The 13379-nt window shown below is 36.7% G+C and overlaps 1 protein-coding gene across 3 annotated transcripts in view; it reads right to left on the bottom strand.

Annotated features, from left to right (window-relative positions):
* Positions 1-13379, bottom strand: part of LOC127453475 (RNA-binding motif, single-stranded-interacting protein 3-like) — a 219435-nt gene that overhangs the window by 19579 nt on the left and 186477 nt on the right. For 2 of the 3 annotated variants that reach the window (XM_051719866.1, XM_051719865.1), the window contains exon 9: positions 10627-10723. In XM_051719866.1, coding sequence (XP_051575826.1) covers positions 10627-10723 — 97 coding nt within the window. Of the gene's footprint in view, positions 1-6329; positions 6381-10626; positions 10724-13379 lie in introns of all 3 variants that reach the window. The other variant, XM_051719864.1, reaches the window with a different exon arrangement.

Raw genomic sequence — 13379 nt, 5'->3', positions numbered from 1 at the left:
AATGGGGGCCAATCCACAAACATTAAAATACTCAGTTTCTAGCCTATAGCCACAAGAGGTAAACAATATGTGTGTTAACATGAATTTAGTGTGATAAAATCACTTACTAACTTTTCTGTCTTCCAATTTTACATAACGATGTATTGTCAACAAACCCTAAAACCTTAAATGGCAGTACAAATTACAATTTAAACAACTTTACAGCTCAAATAATTCACAAGTTTTACCAGAAGAATTAATGCAAGTGTTTTTATAAAATTATAAGCTTCACATATCTACCTTTAAACGCTCCAAAAATTGGCCCCATTCACTTACCTTGTAAGTGCCTCACTGTACCCTCGGATCCCCCCCCACCCCCCTTTAAAAAAAAAGGAGGGGTGAGTCAAAAATAATTTTTGTAGTAATCAACATTATGCCACAAATGCTGTCGATTGAGCTTAACTTGTATTGAACCTGGAATATTCATATCCCATTCACTTCCATTGTAAGTGACCTAGTGTAACATCGTTTTGTGCTGCATTTAAATAAACAAGGGGCGAGTCGTAGTTACATTTTCTGGTAATCAAAATTATGCCACAAATGGTGTTGATTGAGCTTAATTTGTATTGATCCTGGAACATGAAGCAGCATATACTTTGTCATACCAGCTTGACCAAAAAGATCATGCTGGTACGCTAGCTTCATTAGATAAAATGTGCCGGTGAACAGCTAATTCACCGGCTAGACCAACACCAAACCAGCACTAAACAACATAAAACAAAAATGGATATTCATGCAGGTCTAAGATGGTCTCTTTAGCTATTTAAATTGCTCAGAGGTTTCACATGCATAGTTTACAAGACTTACTGGAGTTCTCAGCCATAGGATGTTCCTATGCCTTACGGGAAATAAAAATAGATGAGACAAATGTTTGCATACAGTAAGGGGTCGTTCTGATCCAACGCTAGACAAAGCCGCATGTGTAGAGCAGAATGTATGTATCTCGAGACAGTTGAAGATTTTTTACAATTTAATTCGGTATCTACGTAAAAAATGTGCCACTTCTTCACAAGATGCTGAAGAAAAAAAAACAAAACAGTGAGACATGGCACAAGGAAATGTAAGCACAGCGTAGTTCTAGCAGGAAGACTAGCAGCTGTACATCATCGCAACATTAGCTAGGTAACTCCTAGCCAATCACATGTAAGCCATTGCTTTATAAGTCTGTTCACATTCTATCACATTGCTGTTTCAGTTGTGCTAACACGGCAACCTCCATCACCCCACCACCACCAGTCGAGTCCCGTCCTGCACAGGGGTAGGCTCCTCGCCCCTTCCTCCTATCTCCGGCAGGATATGACGGTTCCGAGTACAACTTCTTCGGACTGCCAGACGGGGCTTACGCCAAAGAGAGACATTACATTTCTGTTCTATATTCATCAAATAAATGTCATATTAAATTTCAAGTCTGTAAGTCTGCAAGTCTTCCTGATAGAACTAAGATGTTTGTCTAGCACATGTTAACATAGGAAAACAATTGAAAAACAGTGTGGATGGATGCAAAAATACATTCTGTGTGAACGACCCCTAATAGTGTAGTGGAAAATTCATGCTGGTCTAAAAGGGAGGATGGAAAGGGGTGTTTGAGTTTGTTGTGTCTGGCATGGTGTATCTCACATGGGACATGCACACAGTATATATAACATAATATTTTATGTATATATTTATATTTATATATAAAACCATAAGACAGCTGTGTATATATATATTTACATACACAAATATATTTACACACACACACACACACACACACACACACACACACACACTATATCTACACATATATATATATATATATATATATATATATATATATACACACACACACTACCGGTCAAAAGTTTTGCAATATATGTAAATACATTTGTGTATGTAAATATATATACACAGCTGTCTTCTGGTTTGGATAGTAATGAATATCTCAGCTGTATGGCCAACATAATCAGCAGGTCACAACAGCAGGTGCACTTAAGGTACTGATAAAACACACAGCTCAGAGTTTTCCATTGTCTGCTGATCTGCTTAAACCTCAACGCCAGCTCCGGTCTCTATGGTCATGTGTCTCCACGGTAACAAGGTGCCAAATGCAGTGCCATTCTCCAATAACAATGCTTCCCTTTCTCAGCCACTTTTAATTGCTTACATTCTCTTTGCAGGATCCACAAAAAGAAGAGAGAGAGAAAAAAACATGATTTTCTTTGTTTTCTTTCCAGGATTTTCAAATTAGGCAGAGATCAGCTCACAGACTCCCACTGCCATTCCCAGGCAGCTGAGGTCTTATTTGAAGGGATGCCAGTTCATTAGATATGAGTGTTTCGTTACAAACACATTTATACAAGATAATCATTATCATCAAATCTCCCATCCAACTACACACACACAAAGTCTGAAATATCATTATCTTGTCAGACAGACATCTGCCCCCTTTTCTTTATCACTTTACCTCCCAGGGTTGGGCAACATTCACAGTTTAAGATTTGTCTCCCTTTTCAATTCATGAGTTTGAACTGAATTGACCATGCACTACAATTGGACTTTGAATTGGTATGAAGAGGAATTTACTAAATTGCAATTCTACGTAATTCCACAAATAAACACCTTAGGTGGTCTGTTTTCTTTAAATAAAAATGAAAATGACAGTTTGTGGCCTTCAGTCCATGTGTATAGCCTTTGAAGTGATCTCCATGCAAGTGTGCTCCTAAACTTTGAGAACATTTTCCTTTAGCAGATATACACATTGACATACTACACAAAAAGTCTTATGGGTTTGAAAAAAAAATTAGGTTGAGTAAATGATGTCAGAATATTCATTTTTGGGTGAAATATTCCTTTTAAGACACTCTCAACTCAATTCTGTATGGTTCACAACTTTTCCTCCTCTCCCTTCACTCCTTGAGTTGCTTCAGAATTATCTGAAGCCCTGTCTTTGCCTCCACCTGTCTGCTGTGGATCTGGAAACAGCTGAATGAAGCCTTTTTTTCAGGCTCTGCCAAAGAAAAAAGCCCTGATCCCAGACTACCTTTGTCCATTTCCAGGGTGGAATGCAGACCTTTGGCTTAGAGTAAATCCAAGTTCATGTAAGAGCCAGGTAGACAATGGGCAGAGCTCCAGACCTTGGCCAAGGGGTTACCTTCTTAATACAAGACTTCACAGAGGAAAACACATGGATAGGTAGTTTGCAAGGTTTTATGTGTGTTTATTTGCAGCATGAGACACAAAGAGAGAACAGACAGTCTCTTCAGGTAGACAAAGTTTTGTCGATGGGGCTCAAACAAGGGATCTATTTATTTGATCCAGACTGCAGACAGACCAGAGGCAGTAGCCTCTTAGAGAGACGAAGCGGCAGAACTGGAGTCTTCATTTACTTACTATAGTTTTGTAATGCTGGCCCCATTCACTTTCAAGAGGCATTTTTCCACACAATTGTGGAACTAGAACCTGAACTAAAATCAGTTCGTTGTGGAAATATACCCATTCCGATTAAATTCCAAGCGTTGTTTTTCCAACAGGGGCACGAACGCAGGAACTTTATTTAAATAAGCTTTGACGTAAACATGTGATGCTGTTGTGGTGGCGACACCTGAACTTGATATGACAACAGCTGAGACAACTCACTTCAAAACATAAACAATGGATGACTCCGTGAAAGATTTCGTACTGATTTTTAACGTTCTGTTTTGTTGTGGAAAACTTCACATGGACAAGATGTGCTTGGATTTGTGAGAGATGGAAAACAACAGGAGTGCAAGAGCAGGGAAGAGATGACTTTAACACAACCTTCATCTGTAGTTTTCATCTCAGCTTCTGTCCATCTATCTATTTCAATTTGAAGAGTCTACAATAACAAGTCAACAAAAGTTTTAACAAAAGTTTGTTTTATTGGTTGTCTGCTAGATGATGATGCATTATTTTGACCAACTAGAAGTGTTTGCTGTTATGACTTCACCCAGATAGTTCCACTTTGCAAGGAAAGTACCACCTAAGGAGCAGGTAATAAAAAGGTTCCTGGTTTGGTTCAGGTTTTAGTTGCACGTGGAGCTAGTGGTGGAAAAACTATGAGAACCTAAAAGAGACCCAGCAGTGGAAAAATGCCTACTGTAGGCATTGGCAGCATGTCAGATGAGGCAAGGGAGGCTGAGCATCCTCAAAAATGTATTCAAAATTATTGTAAAACTAAAATTATATATATACACTGGCGGCCAAAAGTTTGGAATAATGTACAGATTTTGCTGTTTCGGTAGGAAATTGGTACTTTAATTCACCAAAGTGGCATTCAATTGATCACAAAGTATAGTCAGGACATTACTGATGTAAAAAACAGCACCATCACTATTTGAAAAGTCATTTTTGATCAAATCTAGACAGGCCCCATTTCCAGCAGCCATCACTCCAACACTTTATCCTTGAGTAACCAAGCTAATTGCTAATTTGGTACTAGAAAATCACTTGCCATTATATCAAACACAGTTGAAAGCTATTTGGTTTGTTAAATGAAGCGTAACATTGTCTTTGTGTATGTTTTTGAGTTGCCACAGTATGCAATAGACTGGCATGTCTTAAGGTCAATATAAGGTCAAAATCGCAAAAAAAGAAACAGCTTTCTTTAGAAACTCATCAGTCAATCATTGTTTTGAGGAATGAAGGCTATACTTTGCTTGAAATTGCCCCCCCCCCCAAAAAAAACGTGATGTGGAAGGCCCAGATATAACTAAACAAGAGGATAAGTACATCAGAGTCTCTAGTTTGAGAAATAGAGGCCTCACATGTCCTCAGCTGACAGCTTCATTGAATTCTACCCGCTCAACACCAGTTTCATGTTCAACAGTAAAGAGAAGACTCAGGGGTGCAGACCTTATGGGAAGAATTGCAAAGAAAAAGCCACTTTTGAAACAGAAAAACAAAAAGAAAATGTTAGAGTGGGCAAAGAAACACAGACATTGGACAACAGATAATTGGAAAAGAGTGTTATGGATCTTAACCTCATTGAGCTTTTGTGGAATCAGCTAGACTGTAAGGTGCGTGAGAAGTGCCCGACAAGACAGCCACATCTATGGCAAGTGCTACTGGAAGCGTGGGATGAAATGTCACCTGAGTATCTGGACAAACTGACAGCTAGAATGCCAAGCAAAGCTGTCATTGCTACACATGGAGGATTTTTTGATGAGAACTCTTTGAAGTAGTTTAAGTTCTGAATTATTTAAAAAAAAAATTTTTTTAATTGTAATAGTAATTTTCACGTAATTAATGTCCTGACTATACATTGTAATCAGTTGAATGCCACTTTGGTGATTAAAAGTACCAATATCTTTCCATAAGAGCAAAATCCGTACATTATTCCAAACTTTTGGCCGCCAGTGTATATATATTATCAATTTACTGACTAACATGTATAACTCAGATACCTTTAATTGAAAAAATTGTCAATTTTCTTTCATGGGAGGTACTTATTAGACGATGTAAAACATGTGAAAGACTGAATGACAGGATCATATATGATTTGACTCAATGAAGCAGTGGAGGATGGAATTCCTCTACACATACTGTATTAGGTGAGTAGGAGTTCATGTACACAAAATGGGGCCCTTCATTCATTTATAAATGTTTGCATTAATCATAGTCTGTAGATGGCACTGTTTGATTTGCTCCATTTTTTTACTCTATTGACAAGTGTTGATTGGTCATTATAACACATTGGCAGTTATCCAGCCAAAAAAAACAAAACAAAAAAAAAAAAAACATGACAAAACATATTTAAACCTACTGCAATCTTTCAATGGATTGATTTTTCAATACCGATTTACATACTTGCCTCCCCGGAAAATTCCATCACAGACCGCCACTGATTGTAAGTGCCTTACTGTAACTTCAATTTTGCCTCTTTTTTTTTTTTTTTACTTAATGAGGAATGAGTCAATTTTTTTAATCAATATAAAAAAAAAAATCAACACTATGCCACAAATGCTCTCTACTGAGCTTAACTTGAACTGGACCCTGAACATTCCTTGAAACACCCTGTCCATGATCTCTCATTGCTCCTGCACTTACTTGCTCGGCCACAAAGGGGGTGAAAATGGGAAGGAGCTGTGGCATTTGTCTGCACTCTCAAAACATCTCTATCTTTCACAAAGACAAACTAAATCACTCTCACCTTGTCTCATTCCTCGCTATCTATCTGTTTCCTTTTACACAGTACGTCTCCAACACACATGCACGCGCGCACACACACACACACACACACACACACACACACACACACCAAGATAAATGAACACCTCCTGAGTGGCACTTACCGTAGGTTGCATAACATATTGTTGGTGAGGCATCCACGACGTACTCTGGACCTGTGGGCGGAAACCAGCATTTCTTAATTTCAATCCTCACCCCCCTCCTACACCTCTCCACCCGCTGCCTCGAAGCCCCGATTCCCACAGAACAGCCGAGGCAGGAGCGAGTAATACAGTGCGATAATTACACAGGGATTGGAATTCTTCAGACAGCGATACTGCCTCCTAATTACAGCGCTGTGGCAGCAATTTCATCATCTAAGGCCGGCTTAGCCCCCAAAAATCTTTCCTCTCATCTTGCTGCCATTGTAATTCTCAACACAGATATCTCTCGTATCAAAAATGATTCTGTTTAAAACACAACACAACATGCCCATGACTTGTTTTTATACCGCATGAGTGGAAAATAAATGGGCACTTATTGTCTGAGGGCATGGATTTATACAGTGGGGTCCAAAAGTCTGAGACCAAACTGAATTTCTGCGATATTTTAAAATGTATTAAACCAGTCTAAGATAGTTTGCTGATCTTAGCAGGTTTAATATGGTCCAGCTGGTCTCCCACCCTGGCCAATCCGGTGGTCAGCTGTTTTACCTGGTCGGCCATCTGGTCTCCAAGCCAAGTGCCGAAAACCTCTCTAAAGCAAACAGCAAACAGGCCAGTCTGATCAGGCTGGAGGACCAGCTAAAACCAGCACACCAGCTGAACCTGATTTAAGATGTTTTTTTAAAAGGTTTTTTTTTCCCAAAAAAATTTAAAAGAGAGAAAGGGTTATTACTAGTGCTGCCAGCGTTAAAGCGTTAACACATGCGATGAATTTAAAACGTTTAACACGTTAATTTTTCTTAATCGCGATTAAGGCATGTAGAGATTTGACATTAGATTCTGACATTTTATTCAGCTCCGTGTGAGTTGTAAACACTGTTAAAGGGCGGGGCCTTTGCGATGTGTTTAGTGGGAACATTATACTAGTATACACACTAAAAACAAACACAAAACAGCGAGTCTGTGCCAATGATCAAGTGCTGGAGAAAGAACCTCTTATAAAACTAACGCTGAAGCGACTTTGCGGGACTTCACTGAACTCCTTCACTCGTCTTTTGTAAGTCAGCATTTTACCACATAAGCATGTCAATTCTTACAAGCCCGCTGAGCAGCTAGTTTTTCTCCCTGTTGACGCTCCGCTCAAATTTAATATAATTTCAACTTTGTACCCATTGCCGCTGAGCTTTTGAAGTGTCAGCTAATGACTGCCGGACAGTTCGGATGAATTATCTTTACATTGGAAGTGCCACCGCTAAAAGCAGAACAAGACGCACTTTTTATATGAAGTTCAACGCGGCACTTGATGCGCTGACACAAATCATGTGCATTCCAAATCTAAAGTGAGGGTTTAATGCGCATTGCAGTGAATACTAGTTTTTTCAATCAGTCAACATCCCATGTAAACTTTGGGAAATGTTTAATGTTATGTGAATTGGAGCAATTTTAGTGCATTTCTGTCTTTATACTGTGGAGTTTGGAAAATGTTAAAGCATTTTTGTTACATACTGTATTGTTTTGTTCTATTGTGTTGTTCTTTCCAAAGAACAAATAAATGCATTATGACAGGAAATAATAGAGAAATATAGAGTCAAATTTTACTACTTTTAAAATCTGAGATTAATCGCAATTAACTATGAAAAATTATTAATTAACATTTTATTTTATCTACTGACAGCCCTAGTTATCACATAAAATTCTTTAAAAAAAAAAAGAAGATGAAGAAAAAAAAAAAAAAAGAAGAAGAAATGTTTAAGATCCTGCACTTTTATATTCAAATTGTTATGCTGGGTTTGACCATATAATTTGTAAAATTGCTTTTTTGGAGTTCATGCCAACAGAAATTCATTTGATTATTAAATTATTCAAATATTTAACCCAAAAGGGTGACAACAATTTTTTTTTTTTTTTAATTAAATTAATGTACATTTTAAAGTTGATGATAGAATTTGTTACAACCAAAATTTAGAAAAATGCAAAATAGAAGCATTTTCACTAGTTGCCAGCACAAATTCATTCTATTATAGCAAAGGGAGACATTAGAAATACTAATATATTCTGAAATTCATGTACATTTTTCTTTTTTAGTCCCCCCCCCCCCGCCAAAATTATAATGCTGATAATATAATTTGAAATGAAAAATTTAGGAAAATGCAAAACAGAAGCTTCTGCACTAGTTGTAGGTGTTAAAAATTATATATGCCAGCAAGAATTCATGCAGTTATTAAAGCAAAAGGCTGACAAATTCTAATAAATTCAAAAATTCATGTACATTTTTCTTTTATTCCCTAAAATGAGTAAGAATTTATTATAATTTGTAATGAAAAATAGAAGCATTTTCATTAGTTGTAAAAAATTATATTAATTGTCCTTTTGGTGAAATACATGCCAGCTCGAATTCATACTATTATTACATCAAAAGGGCAACATAACAAATACTACGAAATTCAGAAAATCATATACATTATTTCCTTTTTTTTTTTTCTTCAATTTTTGTACTAAAATTAGTGTGCTTTTAATATATGTTAAGATGAAAATTTTAGAAAAAATGCAAAATGGAAGCTATTTATTAGTGGTCTCAGACGTTTGTACATTTTGTTTTTAAAGGTGCACTCAGTAATTTTTTCCTCATTAAACTTTTTTCAAAACATATGTATAAAACCAGGAGCACTCACATGAGATGAAGACTCCAGTCATATCAGTAACCTTATAAAAGTTGTTTTATTCTACACGGAGAGGGTGACCTGCCATGTTAAGATCACATGACCGGCCGAATATTACAAGCTTAATCTCAGTAACCGTCCTTCTATAGGACACTTTCACTCTTCGATTAAACTAATCATGGCTAATTATGAATAGTGAATTTCTATGGCATCAGTAACTGAAAACTATTGTGTTTAAATGTTGCTGCATCCACGCCCATAGGTGTCAGTGTACGTCCAAGACACATAGAGAACATCCAAGAATACAATATCCAAGAACATAATGAAAAAAATTACTGAGTGCACTTGTAAGCTCTCATTGTGAAAGTGTGCTTGAGCAATTGTAGGTGTCTAAATTTATATTATGCGTCCATTTGTGTTGTTCTAGGATCAAAAGCCTTTGGGATTTGTTCATCACTGTGATCTGCTTCAGGCGTCTTTCTCTCTAAACATACTAAGTCCACTAAGATGTGTAAGCACACACCTCGCCTCTCTCGCCGACTGTTAAAAGATTCATGTGCCCTCTCTCTCTATCTCTCTCTCTCTCTTTCCCTCTGTCCTTTTACCAGAGAGGGAAACTGTTGTCTCTCGTTCCATTCTCTCAAAGTTCTAGGGGAGAAATAAAGGTAGCGCAGCATTGATTTCCTGTCAGCTCAGATTTGAAAACGTTTTCGTAGGTTCACTGCAGTTTGCAATTTAAAATTAATTTGCAGGCCAGCAGGGCGCTTTGCACATGATATCGCTAAATTTGATTAAGAGATAACCTTGCTGGCATGTGAAATGTATCACAACAAATGTGCAGCCAGAGCTTAAACTAGGACTAGCGCCTCTCTGGTCAGCGTGGGTGGTTTGCATACAATATGTGTGTTATGCTTGTGTGTGTGTTTGTACTTGAGGTTCTCGTGAGGACGGAAAGTACAGGATCTAAAGGGCTTAGCTATTCTCTAAGCTCAGTAATGTTTTGTTTAGTTTATCTTAAGCCAAATCAATAAAGGATGCTTATAGTCACTGTTTGCTCTGTTTCAATGCAGGGCTGGAGAAGAGCATTAATACATTTCCTATCAAAACAGCAAACACGGAGAGAGATGAAAAATATCCCTCATATATGTGTGAAAGAAATTGGCCATGTGTTTTAGGCATTTAGGATGGTGTTGTAGTTATAAATGTATTTGCGTGTTAAAGGCAAAGTTTGTATTCTTTGGTTGTTAAATACTTTCCCCTATCTCAACATAATATGCAGAGAGATAACTATAAGTAAGCCATTCATACATTGAATTTCTCGAACAATGTAAACACTGTGGCTCCATGGTGCTACCAAAACATTGCTCTGTTTGTAGATAGCAACATTGGCTCAACCAATGCTGTCATTTTGGGGCGGGACTATCTGCTGACCAATGAATGATGGGGGGAGTGTTCAGGAGTGTTTATTGTTTTATTCAAAAAATGCCAGTTTGTTTTGTTAGGATTAGTCTTTAGTAATCATAATAAGCTTTATATAAAAATGTATGTGTTTGCCTACAGCGTGAGTTCTTTCTGAATAGTGTATGCTGTGATTTTACCTGATATGTGGAGACTGGAGAGGCTGCGATGAATGGAGTGATTGATGTCTGGGCGATCATGCGGTTTGTGGAGATGCTGTATGGTGAGGAGTAGAACCTGATACACAAACACACGTACACACCATACATGTTCCTTTAGTGGTATCCTATTATTTGAACAACTTTTACTTAAAATGTTACCACAGAGCTTGTATGAAATATAGGAACATATTTGTGTTGTATGAGATATCTATACATGTTCTAACAATATCCTTTATCCAAAATAATAAAAAAAAAAACTAAAACTAAATGAAAATATTTAACTGAAATAATAATAAAAAAAAGTAACATAATTGGAAAATCTGCATTAAAATAAATGTTCATGACACCAAAATTAACGAACTAAAAAAAAAAAAAGAAAAAAAAATGTAATTTAATGTGAAAACTTTAAACTTACTTAAACGTACCTACATGACATAAAGTGTTCTAAAGTGATAGTGTTATTTTTGGAAGCCCTAAAATACTAAAAATAAGATGAACCATATACTGTATACTAAAAAATGTAAATTTGACTAAACATAAAACTAAACTGAATCTAGAAATAAAAAAAAATAGCAGTCAAAAAACTAAATTAAATTGAAAGGACAAATAAGAAAAAGAAATAAAAACTAAATGAACACTTGAAAACTTTAACAACCCGACTCCTAACAATGTACACTATAAACAAATATAAATAGTAAATAGTATCGGACTTCCACATAAACTGAGCCTTCTATGAGACATACATCAAGCAGAACTATTTGCATTTCTGTGTGTTCTCTGGTAACAAAATTACACATAAGACATCTATCATGTCTGTGTCTATATGTGTATTCACGTGTGTTTATCTGCATAGATTTGTGAATGTTGAGCCTTCCATATCACCCAAGCTACAATGTTTTCCAATAGCTACAGTTCTCGAGTAAGACTTTATTTATCACTGTGTACCTAATGTGGACATGTTTCATCTGCAAGCTCCGTTGCTAGGCTGTATTTATCGGCTTGTCTGGAAGCTGAGAAATGGAGCGTGGGGAGAGAAAGGCTGTCTGCCCCAGAGAGCTAACGCTCCTCAAGAGCTGTCACTGTCATGCAAGACAACATGAGTGAGAGCAGAGCGTCACATGTCCAGGAAGGACGAAGATGTGACATTCTTTGAAGCAGGGTTAATGTGGAGGCTGTTGAAGGTCTTCTTTACACACCAGTTTGTTTTATTTTTATTGTGCTGCACGCTATCTTTTTTTAAAAAAAAAATAATAATTTATGGCATAGCCCTGCTCTGCTATTATTTGTGCCAGCAATCAGATTCATCCTGCTGACATTGAGATGGCACGGTATTTTCAACAATTAAGAAAAATGTACAAACTCGCTATGTGGGAGAGGTGACAGAAAAGGGAAAGTAAACAAATAAAGCATTTTGACACTTTACAATAAGGTTTCTTATGTTAAAGGGCTATTTCATCCCAAAATAAAAATTCTGTCATAATTTTCTCACCATCATGTTGCTCCAAACCCATATGACTTACTTTATCTGCGGAACACAAAAGGAGACACAAGTACTGTTTACAGGAGTTGATCAGTGTTTTGATTTGATAGCTACTTAAAAATACTTTGGTCTGTTCATCGTGAATAAATGATTGTTACATTTATATAAAATAGGAAGTGATTATATGCCTTCAGAAGACTTGGAATATGATATATTTTATTGATTCATGACACTTTGGGTGCTTTTTTTAAGCTTTAAAAAGAGTCACGATCATATGCTATTTGTAAACAGAACAAACTTTAAAATTTCTCCTTTTGTGTTCTGCAGAAGAATTAAAGTCTAATGGATCTGGATCAACATGAATTATGACAGAATTTTCATTTTTGGGTGAACTATCCCTTTAAAATGATTAAAAGGGTTAGGTATCAATACAAAAAAATTAACATTTTAGAGTAATACAAATTGTATGAAAATATATATATTTTTTCTTGATCTTTTGTGTTCCGCAGAAGAAAGTCAGATGGGTCTGGAACAACATGAGGATGACAGAATTTTTGGGCAAACTATTTCTTTAACATTAATTAATGCATTAGATATCGTGGACTAAAAATTTATATTTTACAGTAACGGTCGTTAGTTCAGAATTCACATTCTTCCTTTTATTCACCATTGAATTGTTTTGTCATTCTGTATTTCGTTCCCGTTTTGGAAGACAGGAAGTGCTGAATCAGGGGTACAGGTTGAGCAGAAGTTGGTGGCAGAGGTGGTGACTATGAATGTACCCCAGAGGGTCAGATCACAGATAGGTCTTATTTCCCTTAGCCCAGCACCCATCACCTGCCTTGAAACAGCACCTGACGAAACACTTACACCCCATGGTGCAACAATGGCTCAAAATGCAGATCGAACACGACAGTATTTCTGTGTATATGTGTGTGTATGTCAGTGTACAAGAAAAACTCTGTAGAATTTGGTATTCCTCATGGTGCTTTGTTCTTAACCTAGGGGTCGTGACCACACATGAAAAACTGATGGGTTTGCAGGAGATTTCTATGAAATGACTCTTATTTATGGTATATTTTTAAAAAGTTTTAGTATAACTTTTTATAGTCATTGTAAAATGTAGGCTACTGCGTGAACTGGATGCAAAAGTGAACTCAATGTAATGAGCCACTTAACAAGTTTGCTCCTCTCTTGTACATCCCTGGAGGGTTTTTTTGTTTGCAGCTTAAACAAACACTAATGACACAAA

The sequence above is a fragment of the Myxocyprinus asiaticus genome, chromosome 15 (genome assembly GCF_019703515.2).
Source record: "Myxocyprinus asiaticus isolate MX2 ecotype Aquarium Trade chromosome 15, UBuf_Myxa_2, whole genome shotgun sequence".
Lineage (NCBI taxonomy): Eukaryota > Metazoa > Chordata > Actinopteri > Cypriniformes > Catostomidae > Myxocyprinus > Myxocyprinus asiaticus.
Note: the sequence above shows the minus strand (reverse complement) of the source record. Positions and strands in the feature narration are given on the sequence as shown.